Source organism: Melanotaenia boesemani, chromosome 5, assembly GCF_017639745.1.
Source record: "Melanotaenia boesemani isolate fMelBoe1 chromosome 5, fMelBoe1.pri, whole genome shotgun sequence".
Taxonomy (NCBI): Eukaryota; Metazoa; Chordata; class Actinopteri; order Atheriniformes; family Melanotaeniidae; genus Melanotaenia; species Melanotaenia boesemani.
The window spans coordinates 34,952,837-34,971,372 of NC_055686.1; the positions used below are offsets into that span (position 1 = coordinate 34,952,837).

At 39.1% G+C, this 18,536-nt stretch overlaps 2 protein-coding genes across 2 annotated transcripts; one reads left to right on the forward strand and one right to left on the reverse strand.

Annotated features, from left to right (window-relative positions):
* The first annotated feature begins 787 nt into the window (after nt 1-787).
* Nucleotides 788-3,339, forward strand: LOC121639564. Its single transcript, XM_041984886.1, has 4 exons — nt 788-1,072; nt 1,261-1,416; nt 2,602-2,694; nt 3,016-3,339. The coding sequence occupies exons 1-4, from the start codon at nt 971-973 to the stop codon at nt 3,337-3,339; spliced, it is 675 nt and encodes a 224-aa protein (XP_041840820.1). The 5' UTR covers nt 788-970.
* Nucleotides 3,340-6,888: 3,549 nt separating this feature from the next.
* tmem185 (transmembrane protein 185) lies at nt 6,889-18,099 on the reverse strand. The gene is made up of 7 exons (XM_041984863.1): nt 17,879-18,099; nt 16,779-16,955; nt 16,319-16,526; nt 11,973-12,056; nt 10,524-10,700; nt 10,319-10,442; nt 6,889-9,504 (listed from the first exon to the last, which is right to left on the reverse strand). The coding sequence occupies exons 1-7, from the start codon at nt 17,914-17,916 to the stop codon at nt 9,254-9,256; spliced, it is 1,059 nt and encodes a 352-aa protein (XP_041840797.1). The 5' UTR covers nt 17,917-18,099; the 3' UTR covers nt 6,889-9,253.
* Between the last annotated feature and the right edge of the window lie 437 nt (nt 18,100-18,536).

An 18,536-nucleotide genomic window follows, 5' to 3' on the forward strand; every position in this document is an offset into this window, starting at 1 on the left:
TATGTCCTGCCAACCAAAAATACTAACTGTCCTTGTGTCCTTTCCTCAGGTTAGCATGGCTGCTTTAAAGCCTGCAAGACTCAGGGTGATCTTGGGGGAGAACAACACTGAAAAACTGACTCTTCCAAATGGTATACCAGACTCAATAGATGAACTTCTCAGCAAGGTAAAGGATACTTTTGGACTAAATGCTGACATAAGGTTGCAATATAGGATTGAAGACTTTGGCAATGACTACTTCAATCTCAAGTCAACTACTGAACTGAAAGATTTGGGAACAATCAAGGTGATCCATCTCAAAACAGTTCCACCTTCGATCGACGTGAGTGAGACGGCATCATCTCACTCTTTTCCCATTGACTCTGATGAAGGTGGTTCATTGGCATCCAATGATACAGTTATCCTGTCATCCCCGGAGTCTGTGTCATCTAGAACTCAACAGTGGCCTGAGGAATTTCCAGTTCCAAGATTTTCATACGACACTGAGCTCCAGCTTGAAAAGGCAAACGCTGAGTATCAGGTGAGCCACAAAATGTTGGCTGTCACCACCCGAATGAAATCTGATATCTTGACTAGAGTAGCAGAAGAAATTTATAAATACAAAGCCTACCCAGAAGATGCACATTTTTGTGCAGTTGCAGAGGCCTTGATAAAAAAACACCCTTGTTTGAAAGAACCTGGCTCCTTCAATGGCTGCTATGGTTGGAAACAACGACTGAAGTACAAAATGGGAAACTATAGAACTCAGCTCAAAGTGCAGGGCTGTCCAGAGTTGTCCGTGAATTCTCTGACATCTAAAGCAGCTACAGATGTTTTCCCTGCCAAAAAAGTTAAAAAGCCAAAACGAGCGGAGGCTAACTTTTATCCATCCTTCCCTGTTGGAGAGACTCAAGAAAGTCTTGAAAAAGTCAGACTTGAACTTCTAAAAGAGATCCAAAAGAGGAACAATGAAGGTGTCACTGCAGACAAAATGGCGCGCACATTTGCCTACAGACGACAGGAAGTGGTGAACCAAGAACCAAGGGTTAAGGATTTTATGGAAAGATGGCCTGCACTTTTCAGAGAGAAAGAGGTAGGAATATTGATGAAGTTACTGATAATTTTTTGTTGTGGGTGAGATAAAGTCTTAAGATGTATAATTTTTAGTTCTGACATATGAGATTGATTTTTTGTGGAGGATACTGTTAAAAGTGAGTGTGTGCACCAGTTGTGAAACCTGTTGTTTATTTTAATACAGGATAGTTTTTTTTTATGTTTCAGATAAATGCAGAGTTCCAGAGGCTTGTGGCTCTACCCCTTGAGCAGACGTTTTTTGCCCAGCTCGACAAGTACTCTGATCAGCTGATTCACGTTATCCAGGCAAAAGGAGGAGCAACACGTGAAAAAACTGCAAACATCATGCAAACTTTAAACCAGGTATATATTTCACCAATGCAGACCCCTCATTGAGATAATGTCAAAATTGAATTTTTAGTAAGTAAAAATGGTTTAAGTAATTTAAAAAACTTCTTAGGAATGATAGTCTATGATTCATTTTTGCTAATGATTAAATGATTTATCCCTGACTCCCTGCATCTCAAGAGTTGCTCGGCTGTGCTCTGATTTTTTTTCCCAGTGTCCACTGCATCTAGTTACAGGTTCTGCCTTCTCAATATTCTGAGAGTTTAAAGGGTAACTTTTAGCATTTTTAGCCCCCCCTGCAGTCTCAGAAAAAATGTTACAACAAAACAAAAAACATGTTCCGGTGAATACAAAGCCATGGGTCTGTGTTATCATACATTACAGTAACTGTACAGGAAAAGAACGAAGCAAAACAAATAATTACTGCTTTCTGTTATTTTATTGGAATACAGAAATGTGATCATAAGAAATTAGGAGCAGTTTTAGGCTGTATTTTTCTAAAGTAAGGCTGATTAATTCATTGGGCAGAATGATGGTTTAGCTTGTCAAATGAAAAGATCAGATTGGAGTTAAAGAACAGTTTGGAGCTGCAGGAATTATTGACTTTTTATTGTTAGGGATAATATTACAGGAATCAGCTTCGGCCTTGTCTGAGTTCACTGATCAAACTTCAAAGCTGAGATAACATATCACATAAATATCCTAAAATATCATCTTGTCTGTGTTACTCATTGAAAACAGCAATGTGAGGTCTGCATCCAGCCTGCAGCTTCTTCTTCTTTCTGCTCTCATTCTGTAAAGTCTTGATCAATGCTGACTCATGTCTAGTCCTCCCTCACTCGCTCTGAAACTCTTTTCCCCTTCTTCGCTTCATCCAACAAGAGTTTTCTGTGTTTCTTCATCGTCTCTGCCATGAATACATGTTAGCAACAACTGCTAGCCTGCTCAATAGCTCTCTGTCTCTATGCTGGAAGTGAGGATACTGTTTGCGTACTATGCAGGACTGGTGGTTATAACTGTTTTTAAGTCTTAAATTCCCTATGGAAACATTGACTGGATAGAATGGCATCCACCTTTGTTAAGAAGTCACGGTGGCGCCTGAATGTGATGTGGCCTCTTACTGTGAACAGTGTTGGTTATAGCTAAGGATATATGTATTAGGAGATTGGAAAAATAGTAATGATGATAATGTTCTTCCAGGCTGATGACATCCATCTTCAGAGGGAGTGTGTCCTGAAAGCTCTCATTATCTTCCTGGGAGAAGATGCAGATGACCTTATTAGGGAGTATATTGTAAGTTTCAACTCACATCATCTCATTTTTTCAAATAAACAACAGATTTGATATTTTTTATGTAATTTTTTTTTCATCATTTAACAGCCATTCTGATGGGCTAATAGGACAAAATTATCTGAGAAACTAGTATGAGTATGGAGGATAGGGATAAAAGATTGCTCTCTTAGAGAAAATAAGTAGTCTTATTCTGTATTAATATCAAATATGAGGATGTACCTGGAGGTCCAAGTGATTTGTGATTTGTATTTCTGTCTCAGTCTACACACAAGGCATTTATTTCAAGTAATTGTGTAGTAACGTGACGTTTTGTTTGTTTAGGATACAGATGCCGATGATGTCCAGTGGGATCTGGAACGACTGACCATGGCAGTATTTGTTATTCGGAAGGAGGGAGAAGGACTGCAAGAGCCTCCAGCAGACATTGGTGTTGTCATCGAGGGAGTGGAGGTGTTGCATGACCTGACTTCAGTCGCCTCAGCTTGTGCCCTTCTTCTGGGTTTGGTCTACATACTCAACCTAGCTTATCCAAAGCCTCTACGTTTCACATTTGAAATGTTCCAGAAAGTGTTCATGCAGCTTGAGCCACACAAGATGTCCCACAAAGTTCAAAACTTGTATGGTAGACTTCACAATTCCCAGTAATAACTATAATGGTCCCCTGGTCTAAAGACTTTTGAGATCTTCTAAGATCGATTGGATATTGCCCTTTGCTTTTACCAGGTGGATAAATGTGTTTCACCCTATGTTAATCAGTGTGCAAGATATTGCTTTTCAGGTTTTTGAAACAAAAAGTTACAGCACTTTACTCTTCAACAAGAGCAGTTAGTGGTTCTCAAAAATTTATGTGTAACTTAAAAGTTGTGAACGTTGAATGGAACAATACCTTTGTGTGCCTTGTGTGTTGAAGGCCATAATACCAAATACCCATTATACCCAAAGTAATAATGGGTTGCACTTGTTAAATGTTGGATTGAATTCGTTAATAAGACATTTAATTTCTTATTTCATTGGTTGTTGACAAGTTATTTGGCTGTTCCTTGGATAATGAACATACACAGGTATGTTACACCGGTATGTAATCACTGTGCTGACAAATTTATACAGTCAGTTTTGGAGCTGTGATTAGCCTTATTTTCAGTGGTAAATGCCACAAAAGCAGTTCAGATCTTACTGTTGGTCTGATTTTTTTTTTTTTTTTTTTTTGTCAATTAATAATTTGCGGTAGCAAAGTTTTGTTAAAAAAAAAGATGTAAAGACATCTAAAAACGTCCTGTCAACCGTGAGGTTGAAAAATATATTCAGCCCAGTATTATGGAAGACTGAAATGAAAATGCTGTTTGTTACACAATGTTGGGATGATTGTTTACTCTTTTGGTACAGAAGTTACTGCCAACTGCAAAGATAATAAAAAGTAACAAAAGGTAGTTTTGTGTCTGTGATTCTTAATTTCAGTCAAATTAAATTTCTAATCATCCTGACAGTGTATTTAATATAATTTATAAACTGTCTTTATGCTTTGCAATTACAAGAAAAATTATATTATTTGAAGCCATGATTTTAGGTTGTACATGTTTAGAATTTAATTTTGAATGAGGCAAATACTTAAGTTGAACCAACTAGATAATTTAAGTTGACTTTCTTTATATATGAGTTGAAGCAATGCAGAATTTCCATTTGAATAAACGTTAATAAATAAAGTATAGCTTACTTAAATCATTAAAGTTAATATAACTTAGTTCAAATTAAGTTGGATTAACTCAATTCAATTATTTGTTACCAATTGAAGTAATTCATTTAAGTTGGTTCAACAATTTTCTTTTTTCAGTGTAAGAGATCTTTTTTTTTTTTTTCCTGTGAGTTAGTATCTGGTAGTTGTTGTGCTACTTTTGTGATATGTCTTTTTGATTTGGTTATTATTTAAGAACTCTTAATAACTAGCAGCTGTTTTTTTTGTTTTTTGGTTTTTTTTTTGGAAAAGTTGGAAATTTTCTGGTGTGTTCATGTACAGGTCTAACAGTTTGTTGTCTAGTGATGGTGTGGATCGAAGGGTCGTTGCCTTTTGTCTGTGGTGTTTTTGTCTCCTCTCTCTTCTTTCCCTTTTGCTATCTTCCTGCTTTTTCTGTCTCCTCCTGTCAGGTCCAGCAAGTTTATATAGATTCCATGATTCAAAGTAAATAAATAAATAAATGAATCAGATTATCAAGAGGAGCCTTATACCCATAAGCCTCCCTTTGGCAGAGCAAATTTGTTCAGCACAATAAAGCAACCAGATTATCATTTTGCTTGCTATGATGCTGGACAGGACAGGTTAAAAAAAAAAACAAAAAAAAAAAACTGCTTATCTACTGAATTTTCACACACAACCAGAGAATGGTTCGAATAGAGAAAATATCCAAGGAGTAGCATTTATCTGGACCAAAATGTCTTGTTGATGTCAGATGGGAATGGGCAGACTGGTTGGAGATGATAGTAAGACAACAGGAAGTCCAATAAGCACTGGTTCCAACCAACCTTGAAGCAGATGGGCTACAGCAGCCACACTGGGTGCCTCCTGCCAGCTAAGAACAGGAAACTGAGGCTACAATAGATGGAAAAATGTTGGTCTGATGAGTCTCCATTTCAGATTCTACATTAAGATGGCACGTTCAGAATTAGGTGGAAACATCATGAAAACTTGGGTCCACACCACAACATTTTATCTTGTTTACAATATTTTGTGGGAATAAATGGTTCTGCAGTATGGTATGGTATGGCATGGTATGGTACCTACACCTGCTTATCCCAAAGCAGGACTGGGTGCTGGAGTCTATCCCAGCAGCTACTTGTGGAAAGGCAGGGTACAGACTGGACAGGTAGCCAGTCAGGGTAGATCAGGCTGCTGGTGGTGTAATGGTGTGGGGGACAGTACCAACGTGGCCTAGTTTAACCACCACAGTCTGCCTGAGTATTGTTGCTGACCATGTCCAACCCATTTATATCCACAGTGTAGCATCTTCTGATGCTACTTCCAGCAGGATAATGCACCATGTCACAAAGCTCAGATCATCTCCACCTGCTTTCTGGAACATGACAATGAGTTCACTGGACTCCAACGGCCTCCACAGCCACCAGATCTCAGTCCAGTAGAGCAGCTTTGGGATGTGGTGGAACGGGAGATTCTCATCATGGATGTGCAGAAACTGTGAGATGCTCTCATGTCAATATGGAACAAAACCTCTGAGGAATGTTTCCGACACCTTGTTGAATCACACCAAGAATTGAGGCAGTTCTGAAGGTAAAAGGGGGCGGTCCAAACCGGTACCTGATAAAGTGGCCAGTAAGTGTACAGACCAATATAGCACTTCTGAAAAGAATATTGCAGCATTATCACCATCCTTGATTAACATTAATGTAATCGAATGTCTAGTATTGCACCAGGGGAGTTCATGAAGAACCTCACAGCCAACAAATGTCACACAAACACAATCTAAAACCCTGAGGTTTTGCATTTTGATTTCATCTCAGAATAAAAACAAACCTGTAAAATCTGGAATAGGATGCAAAACTGTAATAATGCTTTGTAATAAATATCTGAGTCAAAACAGCTTCAAGTGTCATTCATGAGCGATACAAGTCAGTAAATGTTGCAGTTTTCTACAGCAGCCTCTAGATGTCATCAAAGAGTCATTTATTTAATCCTGAAGTGAATATTTATTGGTTTCCTCTTGGAGCAAACAGAACTGATATGTTTAATTTTTTTTTCATAACTGAACAGTAATAATTAAAACTGAATCATGAAATCATAAACTATCTCATTTCTTATTTCATTTCTGTGGCAGACACCTCAGAGAACAACACTCTGCTGTAAGCAGCTCCTTCAGTAGCAAACTGCTGCCTCCACAGTGAGGAGTGCATGTTCCCACAGATCCTTCATCCATCATGGTCTTCATCAACCGCTGCTGCTGATGTAACATGGTGTCCATGGTGCTGTCCTCTGTGAGATACAACTATGCAATATTGTATGGACAGTTTCTTTGTTAATCTGTCCTAAATATTTGATAAATTTAGTGTTTTTTTTCTTCTTGATTTTCAGGCATCTTGTATCCTGTTTCTGCTGTTAGAAAATTTCCTGCAACATATTCCTTTCAGCTTGTTTCCATCTATCACATATTACCAGTTTACACAAACAGGCAGTAGTCCAATTTTTTTATGATATTTATGATATTCATGTCATTTTTGAATAAATAAACTACTGTCCAAGAAGAGTAGGAAAAATACATCAAGATTAAACTGAAAACATGTTAAGATGTAACTGAATCTGTCTGTACTTGAAGTAAAACACTTAACTGTTTTCCCCCAGTAAAAAAAGCAGAGCTCCGCTCACAGCATCGCCTCCACCTGCTAAAAACACGGTGTAATCTCCATCTGTTGCTGTGACAATAAAGTTTGATCTCAGTCCAGTTGAACCTGCTGACTTCAGTGCTGATATTTCACTTTTATTCACAGAGAATCAAACGGATCAAAGATACTTTGGAAGACCATCACTTTGTGCAGCTTGCTCTTTACTTCCAGCTCATGAAATAACAGTGAATTATAATATATATGTATGTATATGTATGATGTAATAGTATGATGGGCTATTTTCTGCATTTATTTACCATGGCAAATATGTTAAGTGACTATTGAGAGTGTAAGTTACTACTAGAAAATAATGAGTGGAAGGAAAAACAACAACAAAAAAAACATACAGGATTTTGGACACTTTGGACACACTGGACATGTAGCCATTGACTTTAAGAAGCTGATATGTGGCATTTCTGTGTCACTGAAAACACATTTCTACCAGCAAAATCTTTGTAATCAGATCACGTGAAGACAGAAAGTTTGTACTACTGATTTAATATGAAAGGTGACTTAACCATCTGCACAGATGCTACTTCAGGCTGGATTAAAATGGGAGTGGAGGACTGAAACGTCAACCTTTCAACCCTCTGGTCCCAATCTAGAGCCACTGTCGTATTTACATAAGAAAAAAAAACAAAACAAGGAATTTAACAAAAATAAAATAAACTGAGGTTTAACAGTGCTTCTCTTGGAACAGATTAACAAAGTGCCATTTCCATTGTTCTCTTTTAAAAAAAAAAGTATCTGGTTTATTTCAGAACAATGGTCACAAGAACATTAGAAATAAATCATTGTAATCAATTAATCAAACCTGGTGTTCCAGCAGAGGTCAGATCCAGTGTTGATGTGGACAAACTCTATATATCCTTTATGTGAGCCAGAATAAGTTTACATCTATGAGATGTTTGTGAGGCTTGAGTTGATTAATTTGGTCTAATCAAGTGAATATTTTTAGAATTTGCTTTCAAAGATGCAAAGAGACCCAGCAGGACATCTCTTCTCCAGCATCTGGACAAACACCTAAACGCACCGCAAAGACAACATGCGGCTGCAGACGTGGACATCTGGCTCACCACAACGGCAGCAGATGCACATGGATCCAAATTAAAAATATTCAACTATAGTTTATTTTGGTTAAAAAAAAACAGGATGCTTTTTATTTAAATATCCAGATGAGCTCAGAAATGAATATTTTCAGATTTTAGTGACAGTTAAATCATCATGTGATTTTACCGCATCGATCGCCAGCTCCCGAATCAAATCAAAATCACGTTGATATCTTTGAACGCTGAATTGTTATCCACTGAATCGATATATTACATTGTGATCAGACCTCTGAATTCTGTGATAAGCCCAACAGAAAGACATCAATGGGCTCTGAGGATGAACATGGGATGTGGCAGATGTTCATAGACCTTCCAGATGTGCCCACTGGCTGATTGTCAGCTTACTTTATCTGTTTTTTGTGTTTTGTATTTAGAAAGGTCACCTCTCAAACCCAAACTGATTCTGACTCAACTAAGTAATGGATTTTTACACTTTTTGGCCCCATCTCAACATCTGGAGGAGACCTCCTCTGAGACCACGGACTAGTTGGATTAATGCTATGACATGCATGTCGGTACAAACCTGGAAGGGGTTAAATAAAAAAAAAAAAAAAATCTTTTCTTGCCCTCCAAGTTTCACAACCTATATGGTCAAAAGGTCAACAGAGAGGACACAAACAGGGGTACACTGATCCCATGATCCACCAGAGTCTCTCCAATGGTCCCCATCACAAACCGAGGCAGCTTTGATCCAGCTCTGCTGAACGGCTCCAACGTCCCCACGTGAAGATCGAAGACAATTTGAGACATTTCTGTAGTCAACTTTCCCCTCAGGATACAACTGGGAGTAAGGAACACAGTGTAACTTCACCCACTGGTGAAAATGAATCTGTCAATTGTTTCGTTCCCGACAAATTTAGGAAGAGTCTTAAAATAGACAGAAACCAACGGCAGGAGTCTGAATCCACCACCACACTGAAGTGTTGCCCTTGCAGCGCATGATGCACTGGTTACATGAGGGGGACTGAATCCTTCAGGTCAGCAGCTAAAATCCAAACACGCTGCCCTCTGCTGCTTCTTTAATAGTTTCACATCAGTCCAGCAGCTGCTTCAGCTCTGACCGACTGTTAGTCGGGCATGTCGATGCACAGTTTAGGTGGCGGGACAAAGTATTTCCCAGGGCTCTGCGTGATCACCACGCCCGTCTTCTTGTGGAACATGGGGGCGATCTTTGGTGGCGGCTCTGGGACAGGCAGATCCTCAACGGCCTCGGGGTCCTCGCTGCGCTGGAGGTCGTAGGACACGTTGCCGTACTCTCGCAGGAAAGGGAGAAGCTCCAATAAGAAGTGGCAGAAGTCCTTACGGATGCCGAACCACCCTGTTGGAAGATCGGGACAAAGTGGAACTTAATGGTGCAGAAACGACCACTGGTAGCAAAAAGCAGCTAAAAACTACTGGTCAGCTACTAGAAAATAGTTTTCATATAAACTGAAACCAGTTAATATGAAGTTTCAGGTAAACTCATGAATTCACTCAGTGAATCCTGTTCCACCACCCATGGTGAACCTTTATGTTACACCAGTGTTTCTCAATCCTGGTCCTCGGGGACCACTGCCCTGCATGTTTTAGAGGTGTCCATCTTTAACACACCTGACTCAAATGAATGGCTTGTTAGCAGGGCTGCAAAGAACTTGACAAGGAGTTCAGTTAATATGGAAAGAACTAAAACATGCAGGGCAGTGGTCCCTGAAGACCAGGATTGAGAAACACTGTGTTCCACATTTCTGTTCATATGTTGTAAAACCTGCCTTAAAATAAAATAAAATAAAAAACAAAATCTCCAGATGTTAGTATGAGGGGGTTAGATGTTTGAATTAAAAGTAAATTAAAAGTAAAAGTAATACAAACACAATTCCATAAAACAATCTTGAGATGATCATTACGTCTGACAGACTCCGCCTCTAAAACGCTCCATTTATACCATCATGCTGCTGACCTGTCGGTTGCAGCTGTGCTTAAAATGTGCTTTATAAATAAGAAAATGACTAAATCCACACTTAAAAATACTGATTAAAACTGATAAATCTAGCTTAATTTTATATGTATAAAGTTGCTGTTCTTAAACAAAACTGTACTTCAGTAAAAATCGGAAAAGCAGCCCTCAGCGTAACAGTACTGGCTTAAACACTCACAGTGGTTCCCTCCTTTCTGTCCAAAGGTTGTGGCCATGAGTGTGAGCAGGGACAGCCACAGAGGCACGAACACACACACATAGCTGAGGCTGTTGTGGCCGTCCAGCTTGTGCACCAGAAGAATCTGAGAAGAAACATGAAGAGTTATAAAAACGATGGATTCGTTCTGTAACACAGTGGCAGCGTTTTAACGGAGACAACTCACCTCAAAGGTGAGAAGAGGTACAACTATGGTCATCCAGCTGATCGCCATGGTGATGTGAGTCCGCCGTTGCTCTGCGATGATGTCAATGGAGCGCAGGAAGAGGACCGACCAGATGATGTAGTAGAGGACGACAAGGCACAAGAAGGACATCAGAATCCAGAGTGGGACACACACCACCTGCAGGACACAAACGGAAGAGGTTAGCAAACTTTTACACAATAAAAAGCTTCAAACAGACCAGAGGTGAACAGGACAAAAGTAGGACTCAGATATCCAGGATAAATAACTAAGCTGGGTTCATCTAATCCAGAACTAGAGCATCCAGGCTTCACTGGCTGCACAAAGAGCAAACCAGGATGAGCAGACAGATTCATCAGGTAAAACCAGTCCTGTATGGGGGTAATTTCCTATCTTTAATCAAGAGCGTAATTGTTTGCTTTGAGAGCAAGATTTCTGGTTTTCATGCTCAAATATCATCTTGCTCTCTCAAAACTCTGCTCTCACACTCAGAAAGTTCCTCTTGCTTTCGAATATATTGTTCTTCCTTTCAAAACTCTGCGCTCAGACTTGGTCTCTTTCCCTCACACTCAGACACTTTCTCTGCTCTCTAAACTTCTGCTCTTGGATATTTTTTCCTCTCTCTTGGGTTGCTGAAAGAGCTGTCTGTCAAACCTCCGTCAGCCAATAGAATATGAGATAATTCGAGCAAATAGCCGCTCTGGTTAGGGCCTTCCTCTGTCGCCCTCTGGGTGGCTGCATTGCTGTTCCGGTGGCGGGCTGCCTGGAATTCGTGCTCTGGGGTGGTGGTTGCTCTTCTGGGTCCTGCAGCCTCCTGGGATGGCTCTGATCTTTGTGATGGTCCAGTCGCATTTGCACAATCACTGATCACTATTCATCCCTGTTATTCTGTGTGTTTAATCACCAACAACTACAGCCATGTTCATGTTTTTCTTTGTGTTGCTGATGTTTCTGTTGTTGTGATTAATATTTTTTTTCCAGTTTGTCTTTTTATAGATGCTTCTGATGATTGTCAGTTTTGTTTTCATGAGGATGTAGGAGATGATTTCTGTTTTCTTACAGGTGTAGCAGCTGGTTGTCTGGTTGTTGAACAGCTGATGCTGCTAGCTTCTATCTGGTGTAACCATGCCTCTGTTTTTATTTGTTTTTTTAATCTATTTATTCTCTCCACTCTCTCTCTTTCTTCTTTCTGTCCCCCAAAACGAAACTGTGGAGTGGTATTAAAAACCACCTGAATGCGTAAGTAGTGCACAAATACACACTCGCTACTCTGCTGAAACCATCACAATTACATTCTACATAGTTAATATCTCAGAAAACTTTTTTTTGTATTGACTGTCTCACATTATACAAGCAGGATGAATGAAAATAGCGTCCATGCTGATCTGAGTTGAATGTGGGATTTAGAAATTGTGGTTTTGTGAGTCTCACCAGCCAAGGCCAAGTGATGATCCTGTCCAGCCTCAGAGCGATGAAGATGAACTGCAGGATATTCACTGAACACAACACCTCCAGCTGAGGAGACACACGAGGAGGGGGTTGGTAGGAAAGCTCAACACATTTAAATGCATCAAAATAGCTAGCCAAGCGTCACACAGAAATGGTGACTTAGTGATAAAGAACTGGGTTTATGTGAACTGGAAAACAAAACCAGCTGCAGCGATAATCCAGTAAATTTTATTTTGGTCTAAAACATGATCTAATGTGCTGCTTTTCTTCATAATAAGTCACAGTAAGTTGTATATTACTGTGTTTGTACTTGTAGAACGCACATGCAGACATTTAATGATGCTGCACTGTTTGATCTGCTAAACAGTTAATGAACATTTTTGTGCATATTATATAAACTAAGAACAGTGTTTTAACCAGGTCTAAATGTCTAAAGTTAATCTGAATTTGGTCTAAATTTAAGTGTAAATGAAAACCATCTCTGGCCTAGTGGTACATGTTTTACATCCAAGGATTCCTCCTTTGTGAATCTCATCACAAAGCCTCAAACTTAAAAAAAAAAAAAAACAAAAACCAAACATTTTCTTCCCCAGAGGTCTGTAAAATGAAGAAAGATGAATGACGCAACAATTATGTTCATTCTAAAGTCAGTGCTCCAAATATCAGGAACAGTGTTGGGCACATTACTTTTACAAAGTAATTATTTATACTCGTTACTTCTTGCAAAAAGTAACGCCGTTAGTAACAAAGTAATTAATTACCCAGAAAAGTAACTACTCTGTTATTTTTTTTATTTCAAATCCATTTGTATGTTAATTTATTTACTGTATAATAGAACTAAATATTAGAGCTGACTAATGATTGAAAAGGAAACCTACTGGAATAAATAACCATAAGAAGAATCAACACTAATCTTATGTTGCTGGAAGCCGTGTCTCCGTCTACTACACAGGAGAGGAGCTTCTCGTGATTGTAACTGCTTACAGCCACCATGACGAGGAAAAGCAAAAAGAAAAAATGTTTTTTCTTGTTATGATGAACATTTCTCATTAACGTTCTAATGTTTTATCTCTGTGAGGGAAAAGTGATGACTGTGGTTCTTCCTCTGTTTTCTCTGGACTCGTTGTTGCTCCTGGTCGTTTGTGTGTGTGGCTGCGACGCTGACTGGGTCCGCTCCTTTACCGTCAGCCGGGCGGTGACCCGGGCAGAAGTGAAGATAAGCGATGAGGAGGAAAGTGTTTGCTGGTGGAGAGAGGCTTTACCAAAACAGAAGAGGCATGCATTTTTCGGGGCGAAATTGGTCTTAAAAATAGTAAAAAGTTAATAATAAAGCTTGAAATTGTGTAAGCAACTCTTACTGATGGCCCTGCTGATCGCCTGGTTTAAATGGGAGTGAAAACTCTGCGACAAATGGTGCAAACCCACTTTCACCTGGTCACAGCACAACACAGAACTCTTCTACTGAGTGTATTCTCCAGTTTCAGCCATATCACTCCGCCTCCTCTCCACTGTAGCAGCAGCACAATATGGTCTGGACAAATTTCTGTTCATCCAAAACAAACACGAATCTAATCTTACAAAAGTAACGAGCTGTCAGTAACGTTTTTAATGGAAGAGATTCTGTACCTTATTTCAATTTAACAAAACATGTTGCAAAATTCAATTTGAATTTGCAATCCCAGGCGGTGCAGGACAGTGACGTCAGTGGCTGCTCTTCTTCTTCTTCTAATTCAGGGGTCGGCAACATTCACCACTCAATGAACCTTTTGGACCCGTTTCCCCCAGTAAAGAAAACACTGGGAGCCACAAATCCCTTTTGACATTTAAAATGAAATAACACTGCATATAATGTTTTTTCCTTTGCCTTTATTTCCTATATAAAAAAAATTGTGTTGTAATTATTAAATCAATGAGCGACTGCAGAGAAAACGACATGGCATTTCTGCATGCAACAAAAACATTTTAAATAATAAAAAAGACATTGAAGTTTGAAGGTTACTTTCAAGGAAAATACCCAATATATATTTTAGTCCTTGTATTTATGAAAAAACACCGAACTTAAATTGTCTGTGCAAAATCTATGCCAGAGCTGCTGAGGGAGGCCGCTCTGAGAACGTGAGAACATGGTTGTGCTACACTCTCCATTCTTGACGAGGATATTGGATAGCTGTCAATCAAAAGGACATGTTTATTCTGCTGTGAAGTTGATCTTTTTAACATGGGAGTCTATGGGCATTGACTCTGTTTTGGAGCCGACCCCTAGCAGATGAGGGGTGAACTGCTATTTTTTGCATTTCCACTAAGGCTTCACATGTTAGGCCGGAGTTTTCCGCTTGGTCCAAACCTGCTGTTTACAACTGATTTTGTTCCAGGGCAGCTGTGGCTTCATGGAGTTTTATTTATGAGTCAAATTATGCACCAATGACCTTGAAATAAAAAAGCCTTTCTGCTAATGCATTTTAATTTTCAAATTTGACATTTCAAATTGAATTTTGGTACCTGTTTGCTGGGGCATGTTTGGAAAACTAAATCTTAAATGTCCTTTTCATTATCATTTTAATTAAGTTACCAAATGAGCAGTCTTGGAGAAGAAAATGAGAATGCAGTTTCTGTTATTTAACATTCATTTTATTTATGAGTCATAAAATGCAGCTATATTCTGAAAATGAAAAAGCATTTCTGTTAATCCATTTTAAATTTAAATAAGGTTCAGAACCGCTTCCATACGTTTTACCCTCAGTAACAGTAACAGCGCTGTAACGATGGAAAGGGTAGTTAGATTACCCGTTACTGAAAAAAGTAAAGCTGTTAGTAACGCTGTTTATTTTAACGCCATTACTCCCACTGGTAATGAAGGTGCTTCTGTTTTGACCTGCTGGATCTCCATGGTAACTCAGACTCATCTTGGTTTCAGTTATTGTGCAGCCTAGACACATCAGTGATGTAATGTGGGATTAATATACGTCATTCACCATCTCCAAGGCAACCCAGCCAGGGATGATCCTAATGATCTGAACATAATGGAGAAGGGAAAAAAGAAATCTAATTGTGATTTTTCACACCATTAGTGCAATTTGGTTTACGGTTTAATCTTTCAAAGACAGACTTCAATCTCATGTTTATGCAGAAATATATTTTCTTACATGACCTGGAGGTTTATCACATGAGAAGACATCAAAATACGAACTGCTCTGTATTCTAACGCAACGACGCAAAGATGCAACCTGTGGCCGAAACACTGAAGCCTGAAGGTTACATTTCCTCTACAACAGGTTTATACTTTGTCTTTGTAGTGAAAACTAAACAGTCTGATGTCATTTATCTTAATTACACAACAGCCCTGATTTATCGCCGTATTAAACTAGCTGAGTTCTGCCCTGATGCCCCACACACACATGTGAACACAGCAGCAAACAGAGAACGCAATATGTTGCTTCATTCACCTGAAAATCAGACAAAATATGTGTATACACACATGTGATGTGAGGGTCAAATATTAAGTAGCAGTTTCGATTAAAAAAGATTAATCGTTCAGCCCTACTTGAGGGCCCTAAATTCTGCCACCTAATCCTCGGCACCCAACCTCAACAGGGTAGCATTGGGCCCACTTTCCACAGCTTCCAGGTCACCGTCAGTTCGACCACCTGCTTAGATATTTCTGACAGGAAGACTGTCCGGCCTGAGTATGGTCACAATTATGGTGTCAACAAATTTTGACTGTTTCCCCTTGGCCAACTTCGAGCTTTTAGTCCTGGGCTGTTGCTAAAACTACTGACAAATTTTATTAACAAAAGAACCACCATTACAGAAAGAATGGAAAGAAATAAGAGAAACATACAAAATGGAGAAATTAACATTCTCCCTGAACCTCAAAATGGAACAATTTAATAAAAACTGGAAGAAATGTGAATGCTATATTGATCAGGACGGCATTGTATCAGCAGTTAATATGAGTAACCTGATATTATATAAGACAACGTAACGAACCTTCACTGATTTACCTGAATGATCTGTTTTAATAGACTGAATTCAGTCACCTTAAAATATGATATCTGTGTCGTCTGGTTGTTATCATTTGTTTATTTTCCTTTTTAATTATTTTTTATTTTGATGCCCTGTTTTTCTATTTTTCTGTATTGTTAATAATGTGAAAAAAATTCTCAATAAAAAATAAGTAAAAAAAAAAAAAAAAAAAACTACTGACAAATTTTCTATCCTGCTTTTGATGCAGCAACCTTTTTGCTAAAGAATCACAGCTCTAATTGTTGTTTTGGGTCTTGCCGAGCCACCTGACTAAAAGGCACCTTCACATCCACCAGGTTCCTTACCTCAAGGGAGCGATCGTGTCGAAAACCCCAAACACACGCTGCTACAGAGACGGGTGACACAAAGAAGAGAGGCATGAAGACGAGAAGCCAGAAGTAGGTCCCTCTGGCCACACGGTCACACACCAACACCTCGAACATCAGCAGCAGGACGTGGAGGCCCACTGCTATCAGCATAGCCTTGAACTCCACACATGTCTCTCCTTCAGCCCTTATAGAGAGGATCAAAAAAAACAAAAGTCAGCACACTGATGCTAAAAGACATCTCTTTTCAGTTTCAGACTTAAGCCTCTCAATTTTCTCTGTACAAAGAAAGAGACAAATCCCTGAAACATATTTCTGTTGTTAAAAAAAGCAGAGTTTGCCAAAATGATTAGCCTGACAGCTCGAAGCTGAACACCAGCTGCTCTTTCATTTTAAACTCATCCTTGTACTATTAATGTCAACATGTGTGTGAGTCCACCTGTATTGAGGGTTGTGGGCCCACACTCCCGTGCCCACAGAGGCCCCAATGATCACCAACAGCTTCCACAGCCAGATCGGGGTAAATACAGCCCAGTAGCTCCACTGGATGACCCCATCCAGCCTCAAGGACAGCAACACAGAGAACAGCAGCAGGCAAGAGTAGATCAGGAATTTACTGTAACAGAGGAAGACATTTTTAAACTGTGGCAACAGAGACAAATATTTGTGTTCATATCAGAACAGCTGTTCTGATATTAAAAAGAAATGTACAGACCTCGAAACATAAGGGGAAGTTCCTTAAAAGTACATTAAAAGCTTGGATGTTAAAATGTCCCAAACTGCAAACCACTTTCACAATGCTTGCTTGCTTAGGAATCTAAATACAATATCATCATCAGAGTAAGGCTTTATAACCACAATACACTTAAAATCAACACCTGCTTATGTTGCTCCAGAACAATCACTATGTTTACAGAATTCTTGTCAACTTTTTTTACCCTAAACTTTCTAATGACCTGATTATCTGGGCCTGAGCTTGAACCTGTTTCTGGAGCACCTTTAACACATCTTCATATTTCAAGCCTTCAGCAGGAGAGCCAAAATATCTATTATAGTGTGACATTTATTACCTACTTAGTTGTGTCACTTAAACTGGTACTTTATTCATGGTAGCTACTGCTTTTACTGTTATTTATTTATTTATTTTTGTTATCTTTATATTATTTACGTGCTAAAACTTTGCTAATACACGTTATATCAAGTTATTATCTTATAGTTAAATATAGCTCCTAACAGCACATGAAACTGGCTTATTTTATCGTAATATTTACCATTTATAACAGTATGTGCCACACAGTTAGCTGTAAGTATGTTTGTGTTGGTTTTGCTAACTTGTTGACCGGGCCTTTTGCAGCCAGATACCAATAAGCATTAACTAAATTATTCTGACATTTTTAAAGTCTACGTATCCCGATCAGAAATCGGAATGTGCACCGTCACAAATATGAGACAAACATGTTTTGTATATTTTCACATACCGGCAAAGGACAAACAATGCTAACACATAGCTGGAGCTACAGCTAACGCAGCTAACGTTACCTGGGATTGAAATCCTGAAACAGTCCTCTTAAATTCATGGCGGGCAGCAGGCTGGTTAGCTAGCCAACATTAGTTTCCTCGGTGTTACCAGCTCTTTCACCGCCTAATCGGAATGCTAAACATCGTAATTTCAGCGACTGTTCAGTATTTTGGCCACACTTCATCACAAGCTCTCTGGCTGGTCGTGTTTTGTTTTTTCTTGATTAACGTCCGTAGGAAATGACGTCGCTCTTCTTTTCTCTGTAAGGCGCGCGGCAACCGTCGTAGAGGCGCATTACCGCCACACGGCGGTAGACGGTAAGCTAGAATAATAATAAGAATAAGAATTTTTCTATTTATTTAATTTTGAATAAAACGGCTTTCCATATTAAATCAATCCCATATCCAACACACTTAAAACAAATAGCGGAAGTCTCTCATGTGCATGTTTTTCAGTTCTGCAGAGGCCTGATAACAAGCCATTCATTTCCCAAACAGCACAGAACGCCAACAATCCAACATGATGACGGTTTGAACAGTCATCCTTCTCAAGGATGCAGCAAATGTGTCCCAAATTTAACTTTAAAGCTGTTCATACTAAAAACCACCTGCAAAGGAATAACAAAACCTGCTAAATTTTTACCTTCCAAGAAAATGAGTGCAACAAGCCACGTCAACA

What these genes read in the sequence shown, in the direction of transcription:
- LOC121639564 (XM_041984886.1), top strand. Translation starts at nt 971, where the DNA reads ATGGCGCGCACATTTGCCTACAGACGACAGGAAGTGGTGAACCAAGAA. An exon ending in CACTTTTCAGAGAGAAAGAG is followed by an intron (nt 1,073 to 1,260) that starts GTAGGAATATTG and finishes TTTATGTTTCAG; the next exon opens with ATAAATGCAGAGTTCCAGAG. An exon ending in ACCTTATTAGGGAGTATATT is followed by an intron (nt 2,695 to 3,015) that starts GTAAGTTTCAAC and finishes TTGTTTGTTTAG; the next exon opens with GATACAGATGCCGATGATGT.
- tmem185 (XM_041984863.1), bottom strand. Translation starts at nt 17,916, where the DNA reads ATGAATTTAAGAGGACTGTTTCAGGATTTCAATCCCAG. An exon ending in GACACGATCGCTCCCTTGAG is followed by an intron (nt 12,057 to 16,318) that starts GTAAGGAACCTG and finishes GTGTCTCCTCAG; the next exon opens with CTGGAGGTGTTGTGTTCAGT. An exon ending in TCATCACTTGGCCTTGGCTG is followed by an intron (nt 10,701 to 11,972) that starts GTGAGACTCACA and finishes TGTGTCCTGCAG; the next exon opens with GTGGTGTGTGTCCCACTCTG.